Consider the following 15390-nt stretch of genomic DNA (forward strand, 5'->3'; position numbering starts at 1 on the left):
ATGGTGTACCCCAATCCACATCCTTCCCGGACATGCCCAGACCACTGAGCCTCGAGTGGATGAGGCCAGGCAATCCCCAGAGCCCCGCGGGACAACCCTGGGGGGCACGGCCCGTGCCTCACCTGCCTCTTCACCCTGAGCATGCAGTTGACCTTGGAGCAGTCCGGCAGGTGAATCCTCTGAGGGGGCCGGGCCAGGTCCTCAAGACCCCAGATGTAGATGTCATCGTATCCTGCGCACGCCGCCCAGAGCTGCTCCTGCTGAAACAGAAGTCACAATGCGGGCGGCGGCAGCCCAGGGCTGTGTGGGCGGCAGGGACAGGGGCTGCCGGGTACCTCAGGGACGAGCTGGAAGCCAAGGAAGGCGGTGCTTTGCTCCTGGAAGTTCTCTTTGATCTTCAGTTCTCGACAGAGAGAGCCATTCGTTGTCACAACTGTAATACTGTTGCCTGTGCCTGCAGGAGGACAGAGGCAGGGTGGGGGGCAGGCAAAGCGTGTGCGAAGCCTCAGGATGCAGCCACTGGGCCAGCGAGTGGGACGGGGGGACCCTGGTCCCTTTCCCAGGCCGACAGCTGCCAGCGTCTGGGACTGTAACTCCCAGGCAGGGAGCTTCCCTGCTCTCACCCACCTAACTCCCCACCGGCCCCTTGCGACCGGCAGCCATTTTCACTGATGAGGACGCTGCTGGAATCCAGCGCCCCTTCTGAGGCTTTGGGAAACACGGCAGAGACGCGGCAGCTTTTGGAGTCTCCCTGCCCCGGTTATTGTGGATTCCCCGCCACCAGAAGCCACAGCCAGTCCTACCCCAGCTGGCGATTGTTAGAATGAAAGAGGACAGCGCCTGCCTCGGTGCAGCACGTCTCTAAGGGCTCCCCTGTTTCTCTGAACCACTCAAGCAAAGTGTCTTCTTGCAAACCAAGTTTCCACATCATGAGAGCTGCAGGTCATCAAAACCAGGCCGTCAGTGGAGGTAAATCATGTCTTGGGGAGATGGAGCGGGACGTGCTGGACGGCTGTCCTTTCGTATGTGTTATCGCAGGTGCCCCGTCCCCACGTGCTGAAGCCATTGTGCCAGCATCACAGACACAGGGAGACACAGCCCTGCCCTTGGGTGTGGGAGGAAGACACCCCAGGAACACCAGCCTGGGACGCACAAGGTGCCCCCATGCCAGCGTGTTCTGACTTCTGACAGTGAGTTGGCTGCAGGTCCCCTGGCACATGGCCTTGCCGAGAAGTGACCCTCTGTCCCTGGGTTTTCAGTCACTGAAAGTGAGCGCCCACCACATCTGTCCTCCTGCTTCTACTAAAAGTGGTGTTCCCTGAGGCCTGATAAGCAAAAGCAAGCCTCCTACAGGAAGGCTCGATCCTGGGAGAAAGCCTGGCTTGGAACCCGAGTGCACACAAAGGCCGCAGCCTGAAGCACAGGGCCTCTGACCACAAAGTACTTAAGCAAAAGTTTAAAAAAATGCATTATGAGGTTTATCACACAATTGTAGAGACAAAATACCGCATTGAACAACAGCACCAGAGGCCGTAAACAGAATGAATTTTACTGTTGTGAGCGGCTCACGTCACACGTGAAACAGTGAAGGTCGCACATTGTAATCCTTCGAGTAGCCCTACAAAGTCCAAGTAAAGCTGAAAAGACAATAAAGAAAACTATACAAAGGATACTTAGCCCGAAAGAAGAAACGTACAGATGGGGAAAATGGAAAAGAAACAAGGCAACAGTCGACTCCAGTTAAAAGCAAGCAGAGCGATGGGCAAAGGCCCTGGACAGTCAGCTCTCCAAAGAAGACCCACGGATTGTGAGCTGCACCTCATTAGCCACCAAGGACGTGCCACCAAACCCACAGAGATGCCGCCTCACCCCCACGAGGGCGGTTCCAGTAAAAACACTAGTTGTGGGTGTGGATACGACCGAGCTGGGACTCTCGCCTGCAGCCGCAGCTCCGGGGAGGCGCCTGGCAGCCTCTCGGACGCGCAGACGCAGTGCGGCTGAATCCTACCCAGGAGAACGGAATGCTCACACAGGGACACTGCTCAGCAGTACAACGCGGGCTGCGGACACTCACCACGTCACAGATGAACCCTGAACACGTCTGAACAGAGCCAGATAAAAAGGGCACATGCTGTAGAGCCCAGCTATAGAAAGTTCGAGAGCAGGCAAAGCAGAGCCTGAGTGACAGTTCAGAACACTGTACCCTTTGAGTGGGGCTGCCTGGAAGGGGCTCAGAAGAACTTTTAGGTGGGATAGAAGTGCTCTGTGTCTTGATTGCTGGATAGTTATGTGGCAGATACTTTGTGCGTTTGACACAAAATATGCTTCGATTAAAAACACACACGTTGGCGACCGTCTTCCGTGTTACCCAGCAAACTCCAGGGAAGACGTCAACATGCAGACAGCGATTGTCCTCTCAGGTGCTCAGAAACGCAGACCATAAACCACACCCACTATGTCTGAGCCTCCCTACCATGCCCCCCCGCAAAATGCCCGGCTCCGCCCTGCAGACATCCGCCCGGGGTCTGTGCTGTGAGGGGAGGCGAGTGCACAGCGAGGCCTGTCTGGCTCGCCCTCCGGCTGCACACAGGACAGGGCCGCAGAATGCTCCCAGAAGGGACATTGGTGACTCCTGGAGGCATTTGGGGCGTTCACGCTGTGAGCAGGAGAGGCCAGCAAGCGTCCTGATGGCCGTGGGGGAGAGATGTGCCCAGGGAGCTGTGGGCACCTGGGGACGCAGCAGACTTGGGAGGGAGCGCAGAGTGGGGGCCAGAACTTTCAAAGACAGTGAACTTTTAAACTAAAAGGTGGAAGTGCCTAAAGCAAAAGAAACAGGCTTTTAGTGCTCATCTGTTTTCTCCTCCTAGAGCAGGGGGTGGGTTCCCGCTTTGACGGGGTGGGGGACAGCACCACAGGACTTACAGCACCACAGGTAGCGGTCGTGTAGTCTGATGGACAACAGCCCGCCGCTTAGCAGCTGGAACCTGCGTATCACCTGCAGCGAGCTCACGTCCCACGCCAGGACAGTCCCATCCACGCTGCACGAGTACACCTGGCTGGAGGTATGAGCACATACACACGTCTCATTTGGGCCCCTGAAAACACTGTGTACATTTTAATTAATTAGAAAGAACAAAGTTGCCACTAGGTAAAGCACCTGCAACATGGATAGTAAGTGACAGGCAAACGCACTATTTTAATGTGGTGAGAATAAGTCTTAGTTAAAATGGAACTGATTCAGCAGGAAAAGGCAGGGTTCTGAGGACGCAGGGCGCTCGGCTGGGGGTTGGTGAGCAGAACGGCAACAGGGCTGTGAACTAAAATCTAAGCCCTTCCACGAGGGGCCAGCGGGGACATACGCACTCCCCAGGTTCAAGTTCAGGAACCCGCATGGTGTTGGCGATTGGCAGCTATGGGGAGGGTGGATTCTACCCAGCGCAGTGCAGGGCCCGTTACATCCACCTGAACGGGGCCTGACTGAGGACAGGTGGCTCCTCCGAAAGCCCGTTAGGGGACGGGGTTGGGGGGTTGGCACAGAGAGAAGAGCGGAAAAGCTTCAGTCACGGCCGCTGCACCAAACGGGTGACCCCATCACGTCCATGCTCACTGAGCTTCCTCTTCTTCCACAGAGGGAAGCGGGGACCCCACTTGGTTCTCACGCCTGCCCGGGGCACCCGCTGTGTGCCAGGTCCTGTGTTAATAAGCAGGGCCCCAAGCAGAGAGCAGCACGGATGCGGTGCCTGCCTTCGGGGAGCTGACGTTCGTGCTGTAAGGACAGTCAGTCAATGAGGTAAATACACCACGGGGTGAGTTGTGTCCCCAGAAAGAGATGTGCTGGAACCCTGACCCCCAGGACCTCAGGGCGCGACCTTGTTTGGAAGGGGGCTTTCACAGAAGTGTTCAAGTTAAAATGGTATTAACAGGGTGGACCCCAATCCAGTAAGACTGGCATCCTGATAAGAAGGGGACATTTGGACAGACGGGCCGACAGGGAAGGCGCCACGTGAAGACGGAACACTGCGTGCAGCGTCTATATGTCAGGACCACGGCCTGACCACCCGAAGCCAAGAGACGCCTCGCGCCTGCTGCCACGGACCGTGCTTCTCTGCCCCCAAGACCAAAACAGACAAGAAGGCCACCTGACCTCGTCCCAGATGCGCTTCCCTCAACAGGCCCAGCCCGGCCCACAGCCAGTGGCCCGCAGCCATCCTGAGCCCTTCCCTCTGGGCACCGTGGCCTGCCTGCCCAAGGCCCCGGGGTACCTGGGAGCCGCCATGCCACCCTGCACCACCAGGCCCGTGACGCTGGTGCGGTGGTCGCTGAGCTGCTTGTTGCAGGACATGCTGTGGATGTTGATGATGTAGATGACGGAGTCCTCCGAGCCGACCCACACCTGGTTCTGCTCCACCATTGCCATGCAGTTCTGCGGGTGCGGGAAATCAGAACTCAGTCGTTCTCCTTACTCACGCTGTCGCCTCAGGTCGCCACTCCAAGTGGACACGGTCAGGTTCCCACGAGCCTCCGCTCCTATTTTCATCAGCCGATCGACACACAACTCGTTTTATGTGTTTCTGTTTAAAGACGTCGTGTTTTACCCAAACTGTTGATTCATGAATTAACACGGACCTCGTGACCAGCAGAGCTGTAACTCGGGCCCGAGCGAAGCTTTCCTACCTCGTGTGCTCTCAAAGGCACGTCACAGCCTCCTGCGTTACGGACACTAGACAGCACGTCAGCTCCGCACTGGGGACCATTTTAAACAGCAAAATCACCAAGCAAAGGCACAAAAATGGGAGAAACCAAACATGGCACCAAACAGGCAGTGAGAAGGCTCCTTGTCTGCAGCAGGGGCTGAACCAAGACCGCGGTGTCACCCTGTCGCCTCAGCTGAGGACGTCGGGAAACTCGCCTCATCCCTGCTCCGTGCACAGCATGTCATGGGCGACCGTGAAGGCGCCCCAAGTGTGTGTTTGAAGTTACAAGTACATTTCAGGAGTCTGGAATCTGCAAATGAGGACGGCCGCACCCTCACAACAAACTGCCAGGCAGGCTGTGGCCGGAGAGAGTGGCAGGGACTCCGGCTTCGCAGTCGACAGCCAGTTATCCTGACGTTTGGTCACAAAAGCCACGTAAATGTGAAACACAGCCTGCCTGCCCCTCTCCACCACTCCCACCACGCCACCCAGAAGCTTCTCCCTCCCACGTCCGAGCCTTGAACTCCCTGCGCTGCTGCCGGACAGACTGGCCCAGCGGCTTCGTTTTCTGTCATGAGTGTCTTCCCTGTCTCATCCATGACACATGCAGCGTTTTACTGGTAACTACAGTCCCACATTTCCAATACGAGTACATTTCAAAGAGTAAGTTGTATCATGTTGGAAGAGTTGAGGCCAGATCTCATGCCAGACAAATCAGTATCCATGGTTGGTGGTGAAGGGATATTTAGCTTTACGTCAGAAGGAGGATCTTATAAAAATGGAGTTTTAATTTTTACCAGTAAACACGAAAGCTAAAAAAAGATGTGAAGTTGCTAATTTCAGAATTAACCACTTAAAAACGGCCTTTCTTTTGAGGCATCTTTTGAGAATTGGTATAATTTTAGTAAAACGTCTTTCTTTACTAGCCCAAAGGTATCTTAGTTAAACTACTTTGAACTTTAAATTTCAGAGGCGGCAGCATTTTCTTGAAATAACGATCCAACTTTCTTTCTTGGTGAATGGTACAAAACACCTCTGAAACGAGTAGGAAGATATTTTCACATAGTTGGGATAACTTTTTGTTTAATTAAATGCTACCTGACCTAATTGGGGGTGGGGGGAGAGTAGACAGTGCTACAAAATGCAGCCTTTTGATTTTATTTTAATTAGGATTTTAAAAGTTATTCTACTGTTAAAAAGTCTGAAATGCTTGTAACTGAGAATCAACAGGAAAAAAATTAAATGTAGAACTGGAATGATTTCCTTAATTTCTCCTTGCTTTTTCGTTTGTTCTGAAGCATCATTAGACTTGTGTAAGTATTTCAATTGAATGTGTCTCGGCTCCTGTACTTTCTCAGAGGAGCCTCATCAGGGGGAACTAATTGAGCAACTTCCTATTGTCTTCCCAACATGTAACCTTTGCCATCCGGTCACTGAAGGATGGTCCCCATCTCGGGTCACCAGAGCATTCCTTTCACATGAAACCTGTAAAGAAAGTTGCCTGGTAAAGGAGTGGGTCCCGAGTGTGTCCCCGACAGAGCCCTTGGGACGGGGGCTGCTTTTGTACCCTCAGAAGACCTTAAACGGGGGGGAACAACCAGACAATAGGTGTGAGTGTCTTCGAGGAGCAGTTGAGCTCTTGAGTCCCAACAATGTTGTCAGTTCGGCTCAAAAATTATCTTGGTTTTTTTTGTTTGTTTTTTTCGTGTGAAGTAGGATGGTGTTGGATCAGACGCCCTGGATTCGCTGAGTTAAAAAGTGGCCCCACCTGGGCAGCTCCACTGGTGAAGACGCCCCTTCTCCTCTGGCCCAGGAGACCCACCGATCGCTCTCCTCATCTGCCAATACCAGGCTTCTCCTGAAACGGTCCCGCTGGGGCTTGGCTTCAAGGTCTGGCCCAGGTCGGGAACGTATAACGTAGTGTGGTAAGAAATGATCTTCAAAGGCCTTGAGAAGTCTCCAGAAAGCAATGGGCTGATTCCTGCAGCACTGAGTCTGCAGGTGTCTGAAAGCAGCCCTTGGATATGTGTGGAAGGGGGGAGGGGTTGTAGGAATTACTCTACTTTAATTTTAGAGTAATCAGTCTAAAACTCAAAGAATTATGGTTTCTGAACCCAGAGATGATTATAATGTACAAATTTGATTTAAACTGTTCTTAGTTTTCATCCCCAAATACACTGAAACAACTCCAAGTCCTCTTCAGCTTACTGGGAATGTAAGTGTGAGAATACAAACTGCACTTCACGTGACTGAAACCCATGTTTAGATTTCGGAGTGGGGTGTTTACAGCCATAACCTGCTCCCTTAAATAAGAACATTTAAGTAAAGGGTAGAACAAGCTTACACTTCATTTAAAACCACAAGATGAAAAGAAATAACCTGCTTGCAGACCAGAGCTCTGTAGCTGGCTGCCCACCGTACACAGGTTGACACGTCCATTTTTCCAAAATCTCAGCTCACTCTGGATCCTTGCTTGAAACCGTCCGCATTTAACCTGCTTGGCTCACTCACCAGTCTGGACGTGCCCACTCGGAAGCAGTGCTGGTGGATGGTCCAGGAAGAAGCGTCGAACACGATCACTTTGCCTTCGCTGAGTGCGCACCATAACTTGGGGTGAGCGTCTCCCACTTTTTCTGCTGGGTCTAGATGCCCTAAAGAGAAAAGCAACCCAGAAATGTTTCAGGGAAAATCCTTTGCCGCATCAGCACGTGACTTGTGCCACTGCTCAGGTACGGCCTGGGTGCCTGCCAAGCGCCAGGTGCATGCTGGGTGCCCAGGACGCAGCCGTGAGCACCACCGGCACCACCGCTCCCTCCTGGGAGCAAGCCGGCTGCGGTCAGAGCAGCACATACAGCATCGGGGTGCACAGCCAGGGCGACTTGGCTGAGCCGGGATCTGAGGGGGACAGAATTCATTAGAGAACAGGCAGAGGAGCAGAAGAAAGCCAGTACCAGGCCCCGAGTGGAAGGAGCCGTGTGGGGAGCCCGGGGCCGGAGCCAGCCCTGTGCCGGCCCCGTGTATACTACACGCCACCCAGAGCGAGCAGTCCCGAGGCTCCATCGTCTCCAGCACTGGGTGGTGCCATTCTTTTCCAGTTTGGCCATTTTAATGGTGTTTGAAGAGTTTGGTTTTTCACTTGTGGTTTATTTGCGTTTCCCTAGTTGCTAATGAGGCTGACGGCTCAGATTGGCCATTTGGATATCCTTTGTGTGAGGCACTTATGTGTCTTGCCCAGTTTTGAGCTGGAGTGTATCACTCTCCTGGATTTGCAGCTGTTCTTCCTGTATCCTTGGTGTAAGCCCCTTGCTGTCCTACTGTGTTGCTAACATGCTCTCCTCGTGTGTGACGACCATGTTCACTCTCTCGAAACTATCTTTTTAAAATCCTTCAGCTGAGTGGAGTCAAATTCACCGTCTTCCTTCAAGGCTAGTATATTTTATGCCATTTATGAAGTCTTCCCTTACCACGAGGCCATGAGTGTGTTCTCCTGTCTTCTGGAAGTTTGTGGGTTTTGTCTGTTTCGCATTTAGCGTTCAGTCCACTTGGAACTGAAGACTCTGTGACCCTCAGTGCCGTTGAGCTTCATTTTTTCATGCGGCTGCGCCATGTCCCCACACCATGTACAGTAAGGACGTCCTTCCCCAACCCCTGCGCTGTGGCACCACCTTTGTCATCAGTCCAGGGGTATCAACGTGCCAGTCCTTCTGGGGCTCGTTCTGCCAGCCCTTGGGGGAGACACTGCCCACGGAGCCGCCTGAGGGCTCGCGCGCTGTCCTCCTGAGTTCTTGGAGACGGGTCTGGACTCCAGTGTGTGTCCCTGTAACCCCACAGGACTAGCCACGGCTCTGCTCAGCTCTTAGCTTCTACCTCTTCCGGGACCGGCAGCCGCTCCACGGGGAAAGGAGCCCCACTCTTCTTCACGCTTGTTGTTATACCTTGTGCGACATTCCTAGATGTTCCAGAGGAACAGCTGCTCTGAATCACCTGGCCCATCACAGGGAAGCCCAGAGTCTAGTCACTTTCAAGGTGAGGGAAACTGACTTAGATCTAAAAATACTCATTGATTCAGATGCCGTGATGAAAAGGGTCTTGGTCTGCGACGTTACCATCATGCATGGTCAGCAGAGAGCCCGGACTTGGTAAATCGGGTGAGTGTCTGGTGGGACGAGGTCTGACTGGGCTCTACTCTCTTCCATGTTTGATCTGTTGCTTTACCAGGTCTTCTGGATGGTGAGTGAAGAGAGAAAACTGCCTCTGGACACTGCTTTGCCACAGAGCCTCAGTTTACCCGTCTGACACATCTGAAACGTAAGCTCCGTGGTTGTGAATCATTAGCTCCAGGAGTCCCAGATCAGGAAGCATGAAGGAGAGGTGCTAGTTATTAATTCAGATACGAATGAACTGAAAACACAGCGGCTGGATTTTAAGGTTCTTTTCTGCCCAGTTCTTTCTTTTGTTTCCAACACTCTAAATTACTCTCAGAGGAATACCCCTCTGCTGCAACTCTTTACAAGTCAGGATTAAACAAAAGCGCTTTAGGGCCGGCCCGGGGGCTCAGGTGGTTGAAGCGCTTGTGCTCCTAACACTGAGGTCACCGGTTCGATTCCCACATGGGCCAGTGAGCTGCACCCTCTACAGCTAAGATTGTGAACAACAGCTCTCCCTGGAGCTGGGCTGCCGTGAGCAGCTGTCTGTGTGCCGGGCGAGAGCGGCTGTGAGCTGGCGACTGACTGCCTCCAACACAACTAGACTGAGAAACAACGGCTTGAACAGGGGGAAGCGTTTTGACTGTTTTAAACCTGTAACACAATGGCGATCTTTATTTGCACTTAGACCGGGCAGCACCCATTTCTTTCCTGTCATCATCCTAACGTAACCTAGAGGGTCTCCACATAGAAGGAAGACTCCAAACACTCCAAGTGTAAGAGGACCATACTGTCATTCTCAGATCAACAAAGGACACGTGTCTGCAATTTCCGAGACACCGTCATTTTGTCACGATGACAACAGACCAGATTAACTGCAAAGGGAAGATGATCGCGAGTGCTCTGTGAGCCGAGCCACTGCCTACACGTGGGACGGTCCCTCTGGAGCAGGGCTTACGTGAGGTGCCTGCCCCATTTCTGACCCCTCGGGGCTTCCCGTGGCTCTGGCCTCCGCGAGGCCACGTGCACAGAGCGGCCGCCCTCATCACTCAGGGTGTCCCCTCAGAGTAGAAAACCACCTGGTCCTCATTGACTGCACGTTGTGCAGTCGGCCCTTTCAGCGCAGGGCTGACCTCGAACACAAGTCTGAACCTATCAGATTGTTCGAAAGCCAGAGCAACAAACAAGGAAAAGCTGTCTGTACCTGGCATGTACAGCAAGACGTCGACAGCTTGAGGGAAAGTCTCTCCCGCCGAAGGGTTGATTTTGTGCTTCAGTGTCTCCGCCGTTATCTTGGGAACAGCCATGGGCACTGAAATGCAAACACTGCGTTTTAGTTTATTGGACTTGACAAAACCGACGTATCCCACAGCCTCAGACACTCTGCTTCCTTGAAAGCGTCATCGTTTGGGAGACAAAGCTCTGAAAGCAGATCCAAGGGGCCTTTCTCCCGCTGTCATCATCTGTCATCTGTCGTGTGAATCGCTGGCCAGAGGCGAGCACTTATCAGGTGACTTCACTGGTGTTTGAACCCAGCTCTCCCCTCACTAGCAAGCTCCACAACCTGAGCTCCGTCTGCACGCAGCCGTTACACAGCACATGGTAAAGGGATGATCTGCAGTGTTCCTCGGTGACTTAATATGTCACGACAAAGCCACCAGCACTAACCGAGCCCGAGCAGAGCTTCTGAGCCCTCAGGTGGCTGCCAGAGGCCGTCCTGGGCACTGCAGGACGTTTAGCAGCATGCCTGCCTCTCCCACTAGATGCCAGTAACCCCCCCCACACATACACACACATGTGTGTGCGTGTGCACACGGTCACAACTATCTCCAGGCATTGCAAACGTCAGGCATGGGGTGCAAAACTTCAGAAAATTTCATTTTCTGAATTTCTATCACAAGCTACTAACTAACGTAAGCCCAGGGGCACCGTGCCTCGTTCAACTTCACACACAGGATGAGAGTTCTCGATTTGTAACAAGGGGTCAGGGACAGCTCAGATGGCTCCCTCTCTGCCGTGGAACGAGGTGGACGACAGGTAAGAGCTGTCGTTTCCTGGATGCCGCCACGGAGACCAGATGCTGTTTACAGGACAGAGAAGGCGTTTCTAGAGTCTTGACGGAGAAGGCATGAGTGTGGAGGGATCTAAACAGCTGAAGTGTAGTGTTTGATTTTATTCCTAAGAAACGCAGTCCACCTCTGGTTCTAGGACACTGCTGACGAAGCCCCCACGCCAGTCCAGCAGGTCTCGTGACAACTGGAGCACCCTGCCTGCTCCCAGGAGAGGGGGATTCTGGGGCCAGGAAGTAAGACATGGCAAAGAGCGACACGCACCAAGGGGAACAAACACATGCCAGGTGTGTGTCCTCATCTGGACATTAGAAAACAGAGCCATCTAGCTACACACCAGACAAATGGACACATGTCCACACAGAAACTCGCTCACGCATGTTCCCAACAGCCAGACAGTGCAAGCCGCCCACTGGCTCATCAACCGCTGAAGGTACATGCACGCTCTGCCCCGTCCCACAATGGGGTACGTTCAGCCGTGAAAGCAGCCAAGTGCTCATTACACACGGGAATTCGGAAGCAGGTTCAAAAGGACAAACATTGCGTGGAAAGGTACAGAACAACGTGTGATAGTCAAAGTTGAGACATAAAAAGAAGAAAAAAGGAGAAATTGTGGATCTCATGGATGACTGTCACCCCGGTAAAAATCAAGACGCTTTCAAGAACCACATGCGACGTCAGACACATGCTTATCTTACTTTCGTTCTTCATCTTATCGAAATACGATAATTTGGAGGCAGCGTAAATGGCATCGGGCGACTGCAGGGTGCTCACGACGGCGTCCATCAGCAAGACGTGTGTCAGCGCCTGCTGGATGTACTGAGGATCCTGCAGGGGGACAGGACAGGACACTGCTCGAGTCCATGGACTGTGCTTTGCAAGGTGGCTGCTTTTTCCAAAGCCACACGGCGAGCTTAAATTTGGATGTGATGTCATGTACACGTCGTTCTCCAGCGAAGACAAACATTGTTCGAGAGCTCATACCGGGGTCGGCAGACCTTTTCTGTAAAGGGCTAGGTAGTAAATGTCCCGGCTAGTGGGCCACACACTCGCGTCGCCGCCACTCAGCCCCACCCTGTAGGGCGGAAGCAGCCAGGGACGCGTGGGCGCCATGACACTGCTTAGAAGTGGTCTGTCAGCCACAGGCTTTAGCGTGACTGCTGGTCTCTGCCGCATAACCCCGTGGGCACGAACTCCAGTGGCCAGTCCAAATGTCACAGCACATTGGAATCTTGGAAAGGACCAGGTCCCCTTCCCACTCCAAACGCACGCCTGCTCAGTGTTCGTGGCTTGAGCCCCCGTGACAGGAACTTCCCATCCCACATGCCAGCTCTCCTGCCACTGGACGTGGCCTTCACCCGCATCTCTGATAAGCTGCGGGCACCTGACAGACTGTTCCCTGTTCACGCACTGCCCATGTTGTTGTGGGTTTGCCCGTCTCATGTGCCGTTTAGACAGTACACATATCTTCCCTACATGTCCTCCGCCTTTTAGCTCTATCCATGGCACCCTCTATGACCATGAAGTCTTAATTTGGTGTAATCAAAGCCATCAGTCTGGCCCAAAGTAAATGAAGGCACAAAGGACCCTGGCACACAGCCTAACCCTAGGGGAGGGGTCCAGTGTACCCCCTGCCCAAACCCTAATCCTGGCTGGTGTGGCCAGAACACCCATCTCAGACCTGCCCTCTGCTCTCTGATGTCCAGCGCGGGGGAAATGAAGGCAGTGGCCGCCCTCATGGGCTACACCACCCATGAGGTGTCCCCAAGCCCACGACTTCTTCTACTGGGTCACATAGACCATGGCACCTTTAGTGCCTTCTATCGAGACCTCATCTAATTCAACTTGTGTGCCGAGTCCCCTGAGGCTTGATGGCTGCACGTTACTTTAGGGCTGTGTGCATGACGAGACAGCCTGGAGTTAGGACAGCACCCATGCCCCCACCCCCCACCCGTCCCCATCCCCTTCCCTCATCCCCCCCAGACCTTGTGCACGTCCGCCAGCTTCTTTCCAGCCCACATTTCCTTCACTATCAGGTGCCACAGGTCACACTCCGTTTTAAGGTTAGCTTCGAAGACTTCTTTCTTGGACACTATTTTAATTTTTAAAGTAGGTATTCTGAGAAACAGAATCGCGACTGTGGTCCTTCTGACTTCCTGTGGGTGCAGAGAAAGAAGAGGAAGGTAAGTACAGGGACAGCCCCAGAGAGCACTGGGACTAAAGGCAGCGATGGAAGCTGGGACATGAAGGAGCAGTGGCAGGCTGAGACCCCTGCTGTCCTCCCACACGCGCTCGCGACCTGCTGGGGCGCTCGGCTGCTGTCCTGACGGGAAGGCAGGCCAGGAGGCTGAGGGCTGCCCGGGACACGGCCCCTGGGGCCTGGCCAGAGCTGGGCTGGTGGGGGGCGGGAGGGGCGGCCCCAGCAGGACAGAGAATGCCCTGCAATGACCTGGTGGGGGGGAGGGTGCGAAGAGAGGAGCTTCCTTGTGACCCTGTTCTCAGAAATGTGTAAAATCCAGTCGGGTCACAGCCATGTCTGAGGGCTCAGTGTCGTCTTAATGGCTCGTCAGTGTGGTCTGTTAGCAGCTCATCAACACCCACACACGTGGGCTCGTCCAGTGTTTGAAGGAGGTTCATTCTTGCACCTGAAATATTTCTGTCCTTGGAATTCTAGGAGGAAGTTTGGCAAAGCCGGTGTGGGGAAAAACTGAGGGAGCGCTGGGGTCACCACCACCACTGCCTTTCCTGTCTCCCGAGAGGAAACGTGCCTCTTATAAATGTGGAATCTATCAGGCCTCAGACGAGTCCCGATGTCAGCTCAGATTTCCTGCGCGGGGGAGATGAGCCGGGAGCAGAAGGAGCATGAGCGCAGCGGTGACGGGGTGGGCTGTGTCCCCACCTCTATGTTCCTGAAGGTGCAGATCTCCTCGTAGCCTGGTGTGCCTTCGGTCAAGAGTAACAGGCGCTTCTGGGTCATGGCCAGCTTGCCCACACCGCGGCTCGTCTTGACGGACCTGGACAGCTTGTAAACACACTCGTTTTTATCCAGGTGCTCCATCACCGCCGCAGGCAGACTGACCTCTTGGGCCTCTGCTTCTATCTTCTTCCAGCAGGTGTAGAGCTCTTTGAATGTTTCTGGGTCAATCAGTTTCTGGTGCCCTGAGTTTTATTTAAAAAAAGAGATTTGTTACAGCCACCGACCTCCAAGGCGTCCACAGTACATTGCCTAAAGAAGTAGCGCATTACCCAACAAGGCAGCAGGCGGCCAGTGCTCCAGTCCACCCGATGGAAGACACCTGGGCGGCAGTTCTGCCGGCCCTTCCCACAGCCCGCGTCCCCAGGGTGGGGCGCTGGACAGAGACCCGCCTAACTGCCCTCTGCAGCCCGTGACCCAGGGATACGGATCAATGTGTGACCTAAGCCAGATAGTCACAGTAACTCAGGAAACTTGGAGGGTGGGGGACCCATGTCACCACTAGAACTTGGGGCAGCCACCTTGGGGCCATGTGGGGAGCTAGTCCTCCAGTGAAACTAACAGAGAAGAGACCAGAGCCTTGGTGACAGTCAGTGCTGCTGGATTGAGCCTTGTCTGAAGCTAGACTGTCTCAGTATTGGCTTATGTGAGTAAACGGATTACTTTTATTGTTTGTAACCAAGATGATCTTAATTGATGCAGGAACCTTTCCAATGTCCAATATTCGTGAGCTCTGGAGTCAGACCCATGTTGAAGCCCAGCTTCCCACTGTTTAGCAGCAGGTGAGCTTTGAAAGGGACCTGCTTCCTTTCCTATAAAATGGAGAGGGGACTCCCCCCACACACACCTACACACAACCACCACCACATCCGGCCGTGGCAACCCCGTACCTGCTCCTGCCTTGGCTCCCTTCCGCCTGCATTCCGCCTGGCCCTCCCACTCTGCCCTGTCACACAGCAGGCGCCCCCCGTCCTGCATAGGAGGCAGCTTCTAAAAGGCCTTCAGAGCCGCGCCCAGAATGACCTTTCTGAGATGGCAGCAGGAGCTGTTCTCTCTTGTTCAAACACTAGGACTCCTCATCTACGCCAGGCCCCAAGGGTTCCTCCAGGACCACGCCCTCCTCCCCTCCACACCCCACACAAGTACTTGCCTCTCTACATGCTGGTGTGGAGTGCATGGACCAGAAAACTCCGACCCATCCTTCAAGACCCAGAGAAAGCATGTCATGTGCAGCCTTCCCTGATCATCAGTCATCCTGGCCTGGCACTTCCCTGAGGGCACCCCTGCCTGTACCACCACCTGCTGTGCTCCACAGCCTGCACACGTCTGTGTAATTCTCCCAACAGCAGGTTCCTTCTCCAATCAGGAAACTGAGGCATGAAGAGGAAGGCCCTTGCCGGCAGGCGGGTAAGTGCAGAGCTGGACCCTGAGCCAGGCCGACTCCCTCCCTGCTCTGTTTGTGGGTCTGCCTCCTCAGCTGGTGCCGTGGTCAAGAGGGCAGAAACCCT

General features: G+C 53.9%; 1 protein-coding gene and 1 long non-coding RNA gene across 4 annotated transcripts in view; one reads left to right on the top strand and one right to left on the bottom strand.

Annotated features, from left to right (window-relative positions):
• DENND3 (DENN domain containing 3) overlaps positions 1-15390 on the bottom strand; it is a 46164-nt gene that overhangs the window by 2847 nt on the left and 27927 nt on the right. For 2 of the 3 annotated variants that reach the window (XM_081069949.1, XM_081069950.1), the window contains exons 14-22: positions 13808-14067; positions 12894-13064; positions 11607-11736; positions 10044-10151; positions 7206-7345; positions 4263-4423; positions 2923-3056; positions 336-454; positions 123-260 (exon numbers count right to left, since the gene is read on the bottom strand). In XM_081069949.1, coding sequence (XP_080926075.1) covers positions 123-260; positions 336-454; positions 2923-3056; positions 4263-4423; positions 7206-7345; positions 10044-10151; positions 11607-11736; positions 12894-13064; positions 13808-14067 — 1361 coding nt within the window. The remainder of the gene's footprint in view (positions 1-122; positions 261-335; positions 455-2922; positions 3057-4262; positions 4424-7205; positions 7346-10043; positions 10152-11606; positions 11737-12893; positions 13065-13807; positions 14068-15390) is intronic. The other variant, XM_081069951.1, reaches the window with a different exon arrangement.
• Positions 4284-10009, top strand: LOC308506442. The gene is made up of 4 exons (XR_013994704.1): positions 4284-6619; positions 7150-7307; positions 8526-8720; positions 8913-10009. It is a non-coding gene; the product is annotated as an uncharacterized lncRNA (long non-coding RNA).

The sequence above is a fragment of the Rhinolophus hipposideros genome, assembly GCF_964194185.1.
Source record: "Rhinolophus hipposideros genome assembly, chromosome: 13".
Taxonomy (NCBI): Eukaryota; Metazoa; Chordata; class Mammalia; order Chiroptera; family Rhinolophidae; genus Rhinolophus; species Rhinolophus hipposideros.